Here is a 16,190-nt window from a genome sequence, read left to right on the forward strand (position 1 = left end):
ATGTGTACTTGTATCCTGTCACCCGGCCTTGGGCTGCAGGGGCACCCCAATGACCTCAGTGCCCTTCGAGTAGAAGGAACCCACCCACGGAAAGTCTTTCTGAGACACCAGCTCTAACCTGACAACAGTGTCCCCATTTGGACTGGCTGTCTGATGGGGTCCTGATGTTCATCAGCAACCAGGGGCCCCCAGGTATCTGAGAGTGCCCTGGTCAGCGCTCCTGGCCCCACTCTGCCCAAACAGTCCTGATGCCCCCAGCTCTGCCCCTAATGGGAATATGCACATTTGTGTCAGTTAAGCCTTGGAGTTAGTCAACCCATAATGGGTCAGAGGTTATGCTTAAACACATCGACCCACTAAACATCCTACCTTTTGTCTCTGAAACTGTTATGTGGGTTAGGAAATGCTTTCAATGTTCAGGGAGTGTACAAGCCTGCTCCACATTTAACCAGGGACTAGCAGGTCACAGGGCCCTCTCTGATTTCTCTGGGCACAGTTGTTCTATGTCCAGTGACTTCTGGACCACCAGCAGTAAGTATTATCTTAGTGGGGCCCTTTTTGCCTTTTTCCTCCACATTTCCCTGTTAAATTTCCAGCTAGCCTGCCATTTTGTTACTTGCCTCAACAGTATCATGTAGACATTAGCCTTCCTGGATTGTTTCCCACTATAATCTCTATTGTATTCAACAGTGTCATTGGTTGTGGATGTTTTCCAAGATCTGCTACAAAGTCATCCTGCACGAGAAGGGCAGCAAAGCCACCAGTCACAAGGCCTGCCTGCCCATCTGAGTCAAACGTGTGAGCCACAGAAGGATGGGAGTAGCCACTCTTTTTTTAGTGAGACTTACAGAGATTTTCTTTAATAAACATTTCTCAACAGTATGCTCTTTGGCCAATTTACAGAAACTATAAATGGTTATTTTTTTAAATAATTTTGTCCAGTTTTATTTCTGCCTTTTGGAAAGGGAATCTACCACACTCCTGTCCTAGCCATTCTTGCCAGTCCCACCTAAAGGAGTTTGAAATATACTTTGTTCAAAAATTTCAGGAAGCGTTATTTCACAAAATTATTCTTGACTACATTTAAAAAAATATCTACAAATGTATAACAATTATTAAGAGGGAGCCTGATTCCTAGTGCCAGTTTGAAGAGGAATTTATAATAACTAAAGATGGACATGACATTAGAATGACCTACACTTGGTTGCCTTCTGAAATGCTGACCTCATGACTAGCAAGAAGAGAGGCAAGGGAGGGCTTCATTTCCCCTCCTCCAAGGTCCATTTCTGAGTGCTTCAAACTTAGAAACTTTGTAACTGCAGCAAGGAAGTTGCCCAGCTATTTAGAGTCTTGATGTGAAAACAGAGTAAGACATTATTTAGTTTTTTCACACTACCCTGTGTGAACTTTGATATTTACACAAAGTATTTCACTACACCAGCTTCCTGGCACTGAATGCACTGAAATTCAAAAGTCATGCGTATCACCCCAAATGAAAGCAAGATTTGGAGCAACACCACCATTGTTGGACCATTTCGAAGTGTATGTGCTCAGGAGAATCTAGCATGCTGCTTTTAATTAATGCCATTCTAATCTTCTGGATTTCTACTGTTGGGATGCAAGGTAAGTTGAAAACATGAAAGCAGACCTGAATATTTAGTTCCTCTCTCATATATGTGTGTTGGGTGTGTATTAGTGTGTATGTTTTAAAATGAATAAATAGGTAAGAACATTTTAAATAAAGGCTTATAATTTAATCTATTTTATCAAAATGTTTTCTAATATGAAATTAAGAGAAAATAGAATGAAATTATTTTCTCTGTCCATGTGAATAGCCACCAAATACAACATTTGGAGAGGAATTACAGGATGAAAAAGCTGCATATAATAAAGTCAAAAGGGTCAAGTACCAGTGTAATTCTCCATAAACTCTGCAATGCCACTGGCCAGAAAAAGCATCCCAAGAAAATCTGGACACCTTCAAAATATTTGCATTTTCATAGATTTGTTAATTTAAGATTTAAATATTATTAAACCAGGAAATTCCTTTTTCAATCTAATTATCATTCAACAAAGGGGAATCTCTTTTACTAAAACAGTGCAGTATATACTAATTTTTGTGTGTAATAAGCCAGTGAAATGTCAATGAGTTATCTTTTTTTTTTTGGTTGTTACTTGCTTTTCTGAGCTCTTCAGCAAATGTTAAAAGTGAAAAGAAATTGTCCATCCTTTATTAAAACTATAAACCACATCTTATAATATTTTAAAAACTGTCTCATCTTATTTCATGTTGAAATAAAAATCATCATATCCAAATAATTGCAAATGAAACCTCTAACAAGATCCAAGACCGCTGATTAGACCACATGTGGAAGTGGAGTTTCAGTCCTACCTTTTATTGTTTGATTTCCAGAAGGGATTTATTTTGCTATTGTGTTGCTTGCTAATTTTTGCATATAATGGACGTTCTTTGGGGAAAGTTTCTCTTTAATCCTAACTTAAGAGAAAAATAGGAACATTAAAAATGCTTTACTTTTTTTTTTTAAAAGATTTTATTTATTTATTTGAGAGAGAGAATGAGAGAGAGAGAGCACATGAGAGGGGGGAGGGTCAGAGGGAGAAGCAGACCCCCTGCCGAGCAAGGAGCTGGATATGGGACTCGATCCTGGGACTCCAGGATCATGACCTGAGCCGAAGGCAGCCGCTTAACCAACTGAGCCACCCAGGCGCCCAAAAATGCTTTACTTTTAAGAGCCACCCTCATAAAAGTTATAAAACCTTATTTCTGTAGACTGGAAACTCCTTTTGTTTGTTACTACTTTTAACATTGAGATAGACTCACAGGAGAGCAATTAGCTGATGGGGGTAAAAGTACAACAGGCATTGCTTAATTAAAAATTAAAAATTAAATTAAAATTAATTAAAAATACCAAATTCTCTGATTAGACTGTACAACAGCCTCACTGAAGAACTGTATAAATAGGTGTATTTGATTTTTTTTTTACCTGTGTGTCTGATAAATATTGTTTTAAACATCTGTTAGTGATGGCATTAAGAGAGGATTTCTAAATGGGCAAAAAGCAGGGAAAAGAAGTGTAAAATATGAGAATAATATGTAGAATTTTTACAACCCAGAACCCAGAAAAAGATATTCAAACTTCAAACTAGTCTCCAGAGAACCTTCAGTGAAGCTCTATCCAGAATTTGTGTCGCTGTTAAATGGCTTCTAATTTTGTGTTGCAGTTAGGCTGAGGTGCGTGTTGAGGTGCTCTGGTCCCAGAGCAAAAACAGCGCGTTACAGTCACGCTTATATAAGAACCCTGCATACGTTCCATAGTGAAATAGTGATCGAGCACTATATTATGCTGCATGTTGCAGCAAAGAAGCTCAAAAGAAATGAGAACTCTGTGCCTCACTACAGCTTTGAGTGTCCTTGGAGGAAAGCAAAACGTGTCAATAAGTAAATAGATTGCAAGACTATGTGTGTCTATGTAGATACGTGTGATACATGTGTGTATATATATGAGGGTGTGTCTCGATTTCATTGGAAATGTAGTCATGAGCTTTTATCAGAATGTAGAGACAGCACACATCATCTCCTACTTTTGGAGGGGGTGACTGGCTAAGGGAGGTCTGCCAAGAGAAGTTAACTTTCAGAAGTATCACATCGCTGTGCGCACAATGAATATTTTTGCTAAATGTTGCAGAACGAGTGTTGAAGGATAGGTAGAAGGGGGACGATTGGTGAATGGAAGGGACGTTATTCTGGATAGCAAAGTATACATAGGTAGAAATGCATGGAAATCAAACGCTGTAATTTGAGGGGAGCGTAAAGCATGTCTGGAAAAAGAATTATGGGAGGTGTGACTGTCACTGTTTAATGGCGGGTCTTTTCCTCCGCCTCGTATCAAATTGTAAACAGATAAGTAACCCCAGGTTTCGCAGGTTAAAAAGCACAGGAATCACTAGTGTGAAATATTGTGCCACACGGAAAGTCACCTCTAGACAAATGCAAAAGAGAGTTTCCCGAGGTAACTGGTTGGTGAGCTGAGTTTCTGGAAGTTGTTTTCTTTATTCACAAAACTGCTTCATCCTCCCAGCACCAGGAAAAACCAGACAGCACAGAGACTGAATCAGAGTAGAAAAAGGAAAGGCCCGGGGAGCCCACACGACTCTGTCCCTGCCTGCCAGCTCGCGGTGTGGACCCGTGACCTGCTCCCCTCGGCCGCCGCTCATAGATCGCTGTGTGGGATTTTCTTCTCGAAGTTACTGCGGAAGAGAGTTTATTCCACGTGACTCCAAACATAAATTTCATGTTCATTGACAACGGACTTTTCAAATACTCTTGTACTCTTAATTAGAGACCGTTTTTTTGTTCTCGACTGATTAGAACACCGGAAGGCATGTAAGGTAGAGGAACTTGAGCTGGATGAAAGAAAAAAAAAATCAAAGAGATGATTAAAAGATGACTTAATGATTCACTAATGTAGGTTAATTCTTCAGTTTTGTTTTATTTTTCCCAGGGTTTTCCTATTGTGGTTTTCCAAAAATAAACCACGGAATTATATATGGTAAAGAGTACGATGAGGAGCCTTCCCTAATTACTGTCGGGGAAATTTATTATTATTCTTGTGAATATAATTTTACATCTCCTTCACGATCCTTTTGGACTCGCATAATCTGCACAGAAGAAGGATGGTCGCCAACACCCAAGTGTCTCAGTGAGTAAATGCCCTGATCAGTAGATGTGGATGCATCATTCAGTAAATAGAGATGTTCCAAATGTGACGTCAGGCCCTTGGCAGGCAATCACAGGGATCAGGACTAGCCAGCGAAGATGAGAAATGTAGTCCTTTCTTGAGAAGCCCTTTATGAAAACCAAATGAAGAATAGATACGTGAACTTTCTCGTGTTACTTAGAAGTGCTTTACACATTTTAATTTTAAACTGATGATTTATGTATTTGACTATTAATATGTATTTCCTAATATTTGGTATTAGCCTGGGCATATTTTTCCTTTAAAACAAATCTTTTTACATACACATTCTGTTTTGAAACTTACCATTCTCTTGAGTATTGAAAAGATTGTGTAAGTGTAAATATTTTCACTTTCATATTTTCCATAAAACACGTCTTTTGTTCTTACAGTGACATCTATATTAATCCTTAAGTGAATGTGATGAGCAGACTCAAGAGAGAATAGGTATATTAAGCAAAAAAGCAATGGGGGGTGCCTGGGTGGCTCAGTTGGTTAAGTATCCGATGCTTGATTTCGGCTCAGATCATGATCTTAGGGTCATGAGCTCAAGCGCCGTGCTGGGCTCTGTGCTCATCGAGAAGTCTGCTTGTCCCTCTCCCTCTGCCCACCCCACCCCCCACTCTCTCTCTATCTCAAATAAATAAATAAAATCTAAAAAAAAAGAAAAAAACAACGGCAGGCAGAAAATATGAGCCAACAAAGGAGACTGTAGTGGTCTTTCTCCTTCTGTAAGAAACATTTATGAGAATTAAGAGAGAAATGGATATATTAAAATCTAATTTTGTACCTAGAAAAGTTTATGAAAATCAAATATTTTTTGTAAAAACCATAGAACAGAATGAAATGTTAATTTACTTCTGTAAATTAAATATCTTCTTCTAAATTACTTCTGTAAAGTAATATCATATATATAGTAGCATGATCAGAGTTCTTTAGAAATTTTGTTTTCATACCTGATTTCAGTTTTGAAAGTTTGCCATTCTTCTTAAAATACTGTAAAAAGGAAATTTAGGTGTTTTTTTTTTTTTTTACCACTTCCATCTTGTACATTAAACAATTTTTGGTTCTTAGGACTGTGTTTCTTTCCTTCTGTGGAAAATGGTCATTCTGCATCTTCAGGACAAACACACCTGGAAGGTGACACTGTACAAATTATCTGTGATGTCGGCTACAGCCTTCCTGGTAATAGTGACACCATTTCATGTTTGGAAGATGGCTGGTCTTCTCCTCCCAAATGCAGCTCCACCAGTAAGTAAAATGCTGTCCTTTCACATCCTGACATGTGATGTGATTTTTTAAAAAATATATCTATTGTCAGGGGCTAAATGTAGGTATCACCACTGGCTTTTATCATTATGCATTTGTTTTTCAGTTCCAGTTGAGTCTGATAGATATACAAATAGCATAGTTTGCCTGCCTACACGAATCTACTGCATGCAATAAATAGAAATATTAGAAGGCAGTCTCTTTATGTTAAAGGAATACCCATTTATTGCTTACATGAAAATTATCAGGTTAGTTGGAAATCAACTTTATTTAAAACTGGAGTATTAAACTGAAAATAGACTATTTAAGTGAACGTAAGTCCAATCCTAGTTAAAATGTCTTATGAATAAGACAGTTTTTTATAGTTATTTTATGTGTGTATATTAAATTCATAGGCTTAATTCAATAAACCATCAGTTTCTATGTTTAAAATATTTTGTACCTGTGAGCATTATGCTTATTTGTCAGTGGCTTTGGAAAACAACTCCTTAAGATACTGTATAATATGAAGGCATCTCCCAGACCTGGGTGAACACTTGCAATTCTTCATCTTTACAACTCTTCTGGCAATCATTCTTAAGATAGTTCATGGAATTCCAGCCTATGCTTGCACAGCTTAGTACTCAACCAAAGACTCAAGAACACTCTTCAGAAAACTTCTCTAGCTCTTTCTCCTCATAATACCCTCTCTCTGTTACTCTGCCCTGTAAATTCTAGCCATTCTAGCCACCATGGCCTCTAATACTGTGATCTTGCTCTTCTCAGTTCAGGAAGACCCCTGGACTCTGCATACCTTCCCCCCACCCCTTGCCCCCACAACACAGTCTGGAAAGTGCTCTCCTAGTAGAAAGCTGAAACAGTCATAGACTGTGCGTTTGGGTTTGGGTGTCCCCCCCCCCCCGCCTTTTTTTATCATCACAGACTTGCACTGCATAGTTTCCAGTCTTTTAGAGATATGTTTTGTACGGTCTTCTAATGTTTTTTTCTGATAGGAGGGTATGCTCTTACCAGCTAATCTATCTTATCAGGAAATGAAGCCTAATGATACACTTTTTTAAAAAAATGTTATTCCAGAACTTCATTATTTAAATTTAAACTTCTAGAAAATAGAGTCTTTTTAAAGCAGCTTGAATTAAAATACTCAGTTACCAGTTAGGCCACAATCTCTTTCAATTACAAGGGGCTTACAAGTGACTAATACTTACAGAAAAATAACAAAAGAACACATTTATTGACTTCCTACCTGAAATGTCCAGTGGTTGAACAGGGTTCATGATTTATAAGGCTTCAGTTATGGTATAAATATTTCATTGTCATCTCCATCTCGAGAACCATCTCTCTTCATTTTGTGGGATAATGGCAATTGTCAGCCCAACAATTGTATTTTAGAGGCCTGACAACTCAGTTTGACCAGTAGTAACCCACACAAGCTGGCTCCTGAGTACATTTTGTGAGACTTCATTAGCCTCTGAAAAATTCTGTGTATCCAGGGTTAGGTGTTGGATCAAGAACACCATGGAAAGTCAATGACATTTCAGGCAACTGGATTCCAACATGGGTTCTGAGAAAAATCACCTGTGTCCATGAGTAAATGATCACCTATTTGAGCTAAGGTCACTGATCCACAAAATTAGTTATGTTAAACTCTCTAGGTAACAATGATTAAAACATAACAATTTTTCTTTAAATCCCTAAATTGTTTCCATGTGTGGTGGAAGCTCTTATTTTCTACCAACTGTGTTATATTTGTGGACAAATATTTAGTGAGAAATGGCTTTTAACAAGAATTAGAGAGATAAAGGAAAAAATAAAGACTGGATAACGAAATGGTGGAGAGAGATTCAGAAAGATGAAAAAATAGGAGTACAGAAAAAGAATAGAGAAAAATAAATATCTAGAACAAGAGTTCTAAACTTTTTCGGAAGCTTGCACATCTTTTGTTCCCCAAAATAAGCTGCGGGAATGCTGATAAAATCATTAATCACTTCATTAAATCAATCATGATATACATATGCTTTTAAATTTTGTGGCAGTGTTAACATTGTAAATCACATGTTTTAAAAAAATATATTGACTTTACTCTTAATGCCTCAGTCTTAAGAAGTCATCCATATTATTCATATTTAAGCAACTTCATGTCTTTAGGAAAGTAATATGCAAGTAAATTAAATTTTAAATTTTAGTAATTCTATCAGAAGGATGTTGCCACTGACTTGTCCTTTTAGATGATTTTAAAATGTGTACTTAACCTTTAAAAATTTGATCTATTTAAATAATGAAATAATGTGATAAACTACAGCTAATCACAAAAATAAATCTGACATTCACCAATATGAAAATGAGATTTAAAAAATTCCATAAATTTTAAAACAGGCAAAATTATTCTATGGTTTTTGCAGTAAAGAGTGTTAGTGGTTAGACAGGTCATGAGGAACTTCGAACATGTGAGTCATAATTCTGTTGTTTTAGCTGGATGGCAGTTACAGAGGTGTGCTTATTTTGTAAAAACTTACTGAACTTCTGATTTTTATACTCGTCTACATGCATTTTATGCTTTAATAAGTTCATTACCACCCATTATTAGGAGACAGTTCCTGTGAGGTTTTCACATTTCTGCATGGTCCAGGCTTTCTGAACGAAGAGTGCTAGCAAACTTGGCCAGAAAATGATTCGCAAACAAGCCTTGGACGTTAGAGTATATGCCCCTCAAGTGAGATTGAGAGACATCTTTCTGGAGCCATTTGCTTACGTTTCAGAGGAGTAAAAACCTTCCTCTCTCTCCCCACAAATTTGTCTCTGTTCCAGAGCAAAGGTCTCCTTCCCTTTCTCTCTTGTGGAGAGGATGGGCCAATGGGCCAGCTACCCTGTAAAAGCTCCAAGTCTCTTACTTCAGAGGTTCCTTTCCTATGGTGCAGAGCCACAGCCTGAGCACAACGATCACCTCGGGCTGTCACTGCATCTGATTAGTTGGCATCTGACAGATTAGAGACTGGAGCTCAGAGAACTGGCAATATAGCTCTTTGTGAGTAATAACCTATTTAGTCTCTGTCTAGAGAACTAACGTTTCCTGTAAGGAGGATACATTTCCATATGCATGTACATATACACACACACACACATCAGGCACTTACTGTACCACCAATAGAATATATAATATACTATACATGGTAGATATATACATAGACATATATATATTTATATGGTGAATACCTATGTATATTTAAAAATAGTATAATTTATTTAGGTGTTGATGTATAAGGAAAATGTGCATAAAATCATTTTTTACTAAATTATTCATAATAAAATTTCCTAAAAGGTCACTTATCCACTAGTACATAATGATTAAAGGTTTTTGTCCGTTTGTTGTGTGCTTGGGATAACATTAGAAATAAGACCCTGATTTTTAATACACCTTTGAGTCTCATGATATGCCAGTATTCGTGAATGCCAGAAACAAAGGTAAGGGCATATGGTTTAAACTCAGTGACAAGTTGGACTGTGAATGCCATGATGGATCTAAGACAGAGATGGAAGTACCACAGGTTCCATAAGATGTGGTGAAGATGGTAAGTCCTTTTTCTTCTAGGAGATAAAAAGCAATTCTGAATGTATTTCTTTTTAGTAGACTCTACTGAAAGATGTTTCCTAATGAACAATCATCAAAATTTAAGGTGACTCCACATAGCTTTAAGAGACCAATGTTAAATATTGATTTAATAACAGATCTTTGAAAAGCACTTAGCTCATCCAAAATAAGGTTGTTTATATGCCACATGCATTGTAATATTTACGACCAAGATGAACGCTGTTTTGAAGGTACCTCGAATTCAAACTGCCAAATAATTCAAAACGAGGCAAACATTACCCAAGTTATAGTCTGCTATGCATGCTACAGCAACTTTAGATATTTTACTCCTTGATTTTCATCCTTTTCCTTGTCATTTGATTATAAACTCAAAATTTATGGTCAAGACTTGGGGCGCCTGGTTGGCTCAGTCGGTTAAGTGTCTGCCTTCAGCTCAGGTCATGGTCTCGGGGTCCTGGGATCGAGCCCCGCGTCGGGCTCCTGGCTCAGCGAGGAGCCTGCTTCTCCCTCTCCCTTTCCCTCTGTGTGTGCTTTGTCTCTCTCAAATAAATAAAATCTTAAAAAGAAATCTATGGTCAGAGACTTGGTTTTTTGTTTATTTTAGAGCATTTTTGGGTTTCATGGCACAACTGAGTGGGAGATACAGAGATATACCCCTTGCCCCACACATGCAATATAATCTGTCCCATTATCAGCTTGACTGATCAGCGCACTCTATTTGTACAATTGATGAACAATTTGACAAACCATAATCACCCAAAGTCCGTAGTTTATATTACTGTTCAATCTTGGTGTGGCACAGAGTCTTTGACTTAAATGCAGGATAGAATGCCTTCAGGTCATGCCAAATCATACCCTTCCTTAAATATGGCTGTACATTTTTTCCCATATATATTAGTTTTCTCCTGCTGCTGTAACAAATTACCACAACCTAATTACTTAAAACAATGCAAACTTATTATCTTACAGTTCTGGAGGTCAAAAGTCCTGAAATCAAGGATGTTGAATCACAGTTCCTTCTGGAGGTCCTAGGAAAGAATTTGTTTTCTGCCTTTTACAGCTTCTTGAAGCCCTTTGCATTTCTTGGCTCACTGCCCTTCCTCATATCACTTCAATCTCTGCTTCTGTTGCTACAACTCCTACTTTGATTCTGACACCTCTGCTTCCTTTTGTAAGCACGCTTCTGATTACATTGGGTCCACTATCATACAAATAATTCAAAATAATCTCTCTATCTCAAGGTCTTTAACTTAATTGTATCTACAAAGTCTGTTTTGCCAAGGAAGGTAACCTATTTGCAGGTTTCAGGGATTAGGACATGGACATTTTGGGGAGGCCATGGTTCTGTCTATAATACCATGTAATAACCATACTTGAATAAATCAGCTAAAAAATCCTACATCAGCCAAGATCAATTATTTTCAATAGTTTTTTTTTTGCAATTGGATTAGAAAGGGAATATAAACAACCAAAAAAGAATTGTCATGCAAAATTCTGGAATAAAATACAGAGATACAGGGGTGCAACTTTTCATAAAACTGAGTGAGTCACATTTCAGAGGGATATGAACAAACTGTTATTAAAGTATTCAATTGCCAATAACAATGCATAAAACTGTCTAGTTTAAATAATATTTCTGAGATTTAGTTAGAAAATATTTCATCATATTTTTGTGATATATGCTTGATTTATTGAGAGTATTTGTCTTGAATGTCATTTATATTTTCTTTTTTTAAATAGATTTTATTTATTTATTTGAGAGAGAGAGAATGGGCAGTGGGAGGGGCAGAGGGAAAGGGAGAAGCAGACTCCCCACTGAGGGGGGAGCCTGATGTGGGACTCGATCCCAGGACTCTGGGATCATGACCTGAGCCAAAGGCAGACGCTTAACCAACTGAGCCACCCAGGCGCCCCTGTCATTTATATTTTCACATGTGAATTTCAATATCTAATTTTAAGAGATGAACCATGAATAACAGATCAAATGAGAAAAATACACATATATATTCATATATCTATCTATTTATATATATATATATCCATTTTTACTTGAATCAGAAGGTATTCATAATGCATTGGTTTTTAGAAAGATATTAAAGATGTGGTTGGGTATAATGGAAAGATTCCGAACACCTAGAAGCAACTTGGCCATGTGTTTTTTTAAAAAGTCCATATACTAAATACAGTTCCCCATTTGTAAAGTTAGGAATTATTTGCTTTTTAATGTTCCCTCCTACTTAAAATGTACTAGACATAATTCTTGTTTGGACCATTCCAGGTACTAACTTTTTAAACATACCTATCATTTAATTAAATATGTTGCACTTTAATTGTTACTACTTGAAAAACTGATTTTCATGTGATCTGTGAAAACTATTCATATGCCGTTTTATAGACAAATAAAAGTTATTAAACTTATTGTTAAATAAATAAATGAAATAATTTACTTTATATGATTGCTCGGGACTTATTTATTACAGTCCTGAGGAGATTGTCATACAAAATTTTACCTTGCTGTTCAACCCTAATTTCTCTAAAGGGGCTTACACATATTTGTTGGGTGTAAATAATTAGGGGTTTTTTTGAAGGTAAGAATATAAGTGCCTCTGGGTATGAAGCCCCTGCTATTTAATAGCATGTATTAAATTTAATACTGCAGTGACTATTTCACATATATTTATTTACTTTTATTTTATTTTCAATATAGAATGTCTTCTTCCAGTTTTAAAAGCAAATCTAGATGTTTATCCAAGAAAAGCAAAATACAATGCTGGAGATGTGTTGCAATTTTTCTGTGGAGAAAGACTCAGAAGAGTTGGACCAGATTCAGTTCAATGCTATCACTTCGGATGGTCACCTAATTTTCCAACATGCAAAGGTCAATATTTATTTTAGAACTGATGAAACAACTTATATCAATTTATATTAATGTCTATGTATTTTATTGGTCTTATATATATAATCTGACAAATTGCAAAAAAATGGCAAAGGTAGTATTTTAACTGAAAAGGAGAGGAGGTGCTGGGCTGTAGATTATTTATGTTTCCTTTATCAAGGGGTAATTCTACTTCTGTTTTGAAATGTATAATGGAATTTTATAGATCAAAATATAATTGCCAGAACGGGGAAGTGTTAGGGATTTTCCCCCAAATTCAATAAAAAATCATACTTTAAAAAATATTGTATGGGTCTTGTTATATTGTATTAAGTAATCAAGAAGTAATCAAATAAACATATGAATTATTCAATATAAACCAATGATTTGTTACTTGCTTCAGATGACATTACTTTTTTAAAATATTTGATAAAATTATTTTATATATTTATAGATATTAATTAATAAAACATATGTGATAAATATAATTGCATATATATATCATACCACATATTCAATAACTACTTACTTTTATATGATATCCAGATTATTGAACTACTTTAAAATCTTCAGGGCACAATTAATATCCTGGTTATAATAACCTGCAAAATATTGGGGGTTGGGGCAATCAGGATAGTTACATATAGAAAAAAATGTAAGATGTCACTAAAAATTATTGTTAATTTAAAGAAATGCAACACGGTGTTTTGTATATGCAGGTCAATGTCCTTATTTCTTAGATAGGCATTCTGAAGAATTTAGAAGTAAAATTTTACTATGTCTATCATTTACTTTAAATTATTTTGGGGCACCTGGGTGGCTCAGTCGGTTAAGTGTCTGTTTCCATTCAGGTCATGATCCCAGGGTCCTGGGATCAAGCCTGGCATCAGACTCCCCGCTCAGTGGAGAGTCTGCTTCTCCCTCTGCCCCTCCCCCTGCTTGTGCCTTCTCTCTCTCTCTCTCTCGCTCTGCGCACTCTCTCTCTCTCAAATAAGTAAAATCTTAAAGAAATAAATTACTTTGCAAAAAAAATTAAATAAATTGGGCAAAATGTAACATTAATATATATCTAGGTGATCAGTATATGTGTTCATTTTTCTTTAATTTGTTCAGAATTGTTTATAATAAAAAGTCAATATTTGAGAAAAAGAATAGTTAATACACTATGTACATGGAAAAAGCAAACCTAAAAAAAATAGGAATTTAGCAAAAATGTAATTTAGTTCTAGGTCAACCAAAACAGTAATTCCACATTTTGCCAGATTCATTAGACTCTTTAAGCATTATTTAAGTAGTTTTTTTTTTTTAATGATAGGAAAAGTACAGTCATGTGGTCAACCTCCTCAACTCCCCAATGGTACAATAAAAGAGAGAAGGAAAGAAGAATATGGACACGGTGAGATGGTGGAATATGAGTGCCCTCCCTATTTTCTAATGACAGGGCCTAAGAAAATACAGTGCATTGATGGAGAATGGACAAATTTGCCCACTTGCGTTGGTAAATAGATGTTAATATTTAAACAGAACAGTTTAAACTTTGCACTTATATATAAATACATATATAAAACGATTTAAAATATTTTAAAAGCAAGCAGATCTTTTATTACATTTTCTTAGGACAAGTTAAAGCATGTGGCTCCATACCTCACCTCAAGAATGGCTATGCCCGGTTCTCTATTATTCCCTTTCAACATGGTGTTTCTGTGGAGCTGAATTGCAGAGATACACATACAATGATTGGAAATAATGTAATTACCTGTATTGATGGAACATGGACTGAACTTCCTAAGTGTGTTGGTGAGAATACATTTCTTACTTTTGTATTTGATTGTTCATAATTTTTTAAATCAATAAATATATTTAGACCAGCACATGCTGGTGCCCATAAGGTATTAAATAATTAGGATATAAGATGTTAAATTCTTTGCTCCTAATTATTTAAAAAATGAATTGTTAAAGATTTTCTTTGACCTATGTACACTGTGCAAAATTACTGAGATGCTAAGGGCTCTGTGAACCAAGAGAGTTTGGGACTTCTGCTTCAGAATAATATCAGATTGCTTTTTTCCAGGTATCTACTGTTGCATCTCATCTTCACCATGTGATGGAGCTATGCAAAACTGATTTTCCTTAGCTTCTGGATAAGCCATGTTCTTTTAAATCTCCATGCCGTTCCTCATTTGTGCCTTTGCTTTCTTCCTGAAATATCTTTCTCCATTTTTTTTAAGGATTTGAATATGTATTTCTCCAAAGAAGACATAATAAAAATTATAACAAACACATAAAAAGATTCTCAACATTATTAGTCATTAGGAAAATACAAATCAAAACCACAATGAGATATCACTTCCCGCCCACTAGGATACCTATTAGAAACCTCATATATTTCTGGTGGGGATGTATAATGGTACAGCTGCTTTTTTTTTCTTTTATTATGTTATGTCAATCACCATACCTTACATCATTGGTTTGTGATGTAGTGTCCCATGATTCATTGTTTGTGTATAACACCCAGTGCTCCATTCAGTACGTGCCCTCTTTAATACCCATCACCAGGCTAACCCATCCCCTACCCCCTCCCCTCTAGAACTCTCACTTTGTTTCTCAGAGTCCATAGTCTCTCATGGTTCATCTTCCCCTTCGATTTCCCCCCTTCATTCTTCCCTTCCTGCTATCTTCTTCTTCTTCTTTTTTAACATATAATGTATTATTTGTTTCAGAGGTACAGGTCTGTGATTCATCAGTCTTACACAATTCACAGCGCTCACCATAGCACATACCCTCCCCAGTGTCTATCACCCAGCCACCCCATCCCTCCCACCCCCTACTACTCCAGCAACCCTCAGTTTGTTTCCTGAGATTAAGAATTCCTCATATCAGTGAGGTCATATGATACATGTCTTTCTCTGATTGACTTACTTCACTCAGCATAATACCTTCCAGTTCCATCCACGTTGTTGCAAATGGCAAGATTTCATTCCTTTTGATGGCTCTGTATTATTCCATTGTATATATATACCACCTCTTCTTTATCCATTATCTGTCAATGGACATTTTGGCTCTTTCTGTAGTTTGGCTATTGTGGACATTGCTGCTATAAACATTGGGGTACACGTACCCCCCCTTCAGATCCCTACATTTGTATCTTTGGGGTAAATACCCAGTAGTGCAATTGCTGGGTTGTATGGTAGCTCTATTTTCAACTTTTTGAGGAACCTCCATACTGTTTTCCGGAGTGTCTGCACCAGCTTGCATTCCCACCAACAGTGAGGAAGACACAAAGAAATGGAAAAACGTTCTATGCTCATGGATTGGAAGAACAAATATTGTGAAGATGTCAATGCTACCTAGAGCAATCTACACATTCAATGCAATCCCTATCAAAATACCATCTACTTTTTTCAAAGAAATGGAACAAATAATTCTAAAATTTGTATGGAACCAGAAAAGACCCTGAATAGCCAGAGGAATGTTGAAAAAGAAAAGCAAAACTGGTGGCATCACAATTCCAGACTTCAAGCTCTATTACAAAGCTGTCATCATCAAGACAGAAATAGACCCTCAACTCTATGGTCAACTAATCTTCGACAAAGCAGGAAAGAATGTCCAATGGAAAAAAGACAGTCTCTTCAACAAATGGTGTTGGGAAAATTGGACAGCCACATGCAGAAGAATGAAACTGGACCATTTCCTTACACCACAC

General features: G+C 36.3%; 1 protein-coding gene across 2 annotated transcripts in view; it reads left to right on the forward strand.

Annotated features, from left to right (window-relative positions):
• Nucleotides 1-1,108: 1,108 nt before the first annotated feature.
• Nucleotides 1,109-16,190, forward strand: part of LOC102745141 (complement factor H-related protein 2) — a 22,548-nt gene continuing 7,466 nt past the window's right edge. The window contains exons 1-7 of one of the 2 annotated variants that reach the window (XM_081824928.1): nt 1,109-1,623; nt 4,524-4,721; nt 5,832-6,008; nt 12,320-12,490; nt 13,803-13,985; nt 14,105-14,284; nt 14,559-14,732. In XM_081824928.1, coding sequence (XP_081681054.1) covers nt 1,545-1,623; nt 4,524-4,721; nt 5,832-6,008; nt 12,320-12,490; nt 13,803-13,985; nt 14,105-14,284; nt 14,559-14,611 — 1,041 coding nt within the window. In that variant the 5' untranslated portion in view covers nt 1,109-1,544 and the 3' untranslated portion in view covers nt 14,612-14,732. Of the gene's footprint in view, nt 1,624-4,523; nt 4,722-5,831; nt 6,009-12,319; nt 12,491-13,802; nt 13,986-14,104; nt 14,285-14,558; nt 14,733-16,190 lie in introns of those variants that run through there. The other variant, XM_081824929.1, reaches the window with a different exon arrangement.

The sequence above is a fragment of the Leptonychotes weddellii genome, chromosome 6 (assembly GCF_054177405.1).
Source record: "Leptonychotes weddellii isolate Sample4059 chromosome 6, ASM5417740v2, whole genome shotgun sequence".
In the NCBI taxonomy this organism is placed as follows: domain Eukaryota; kingdom Metazoa; phylum Chordata; class Mammalia; order Carnivora; family Phocidae; genus Leptonychotes; species Leptonychotes weddellii.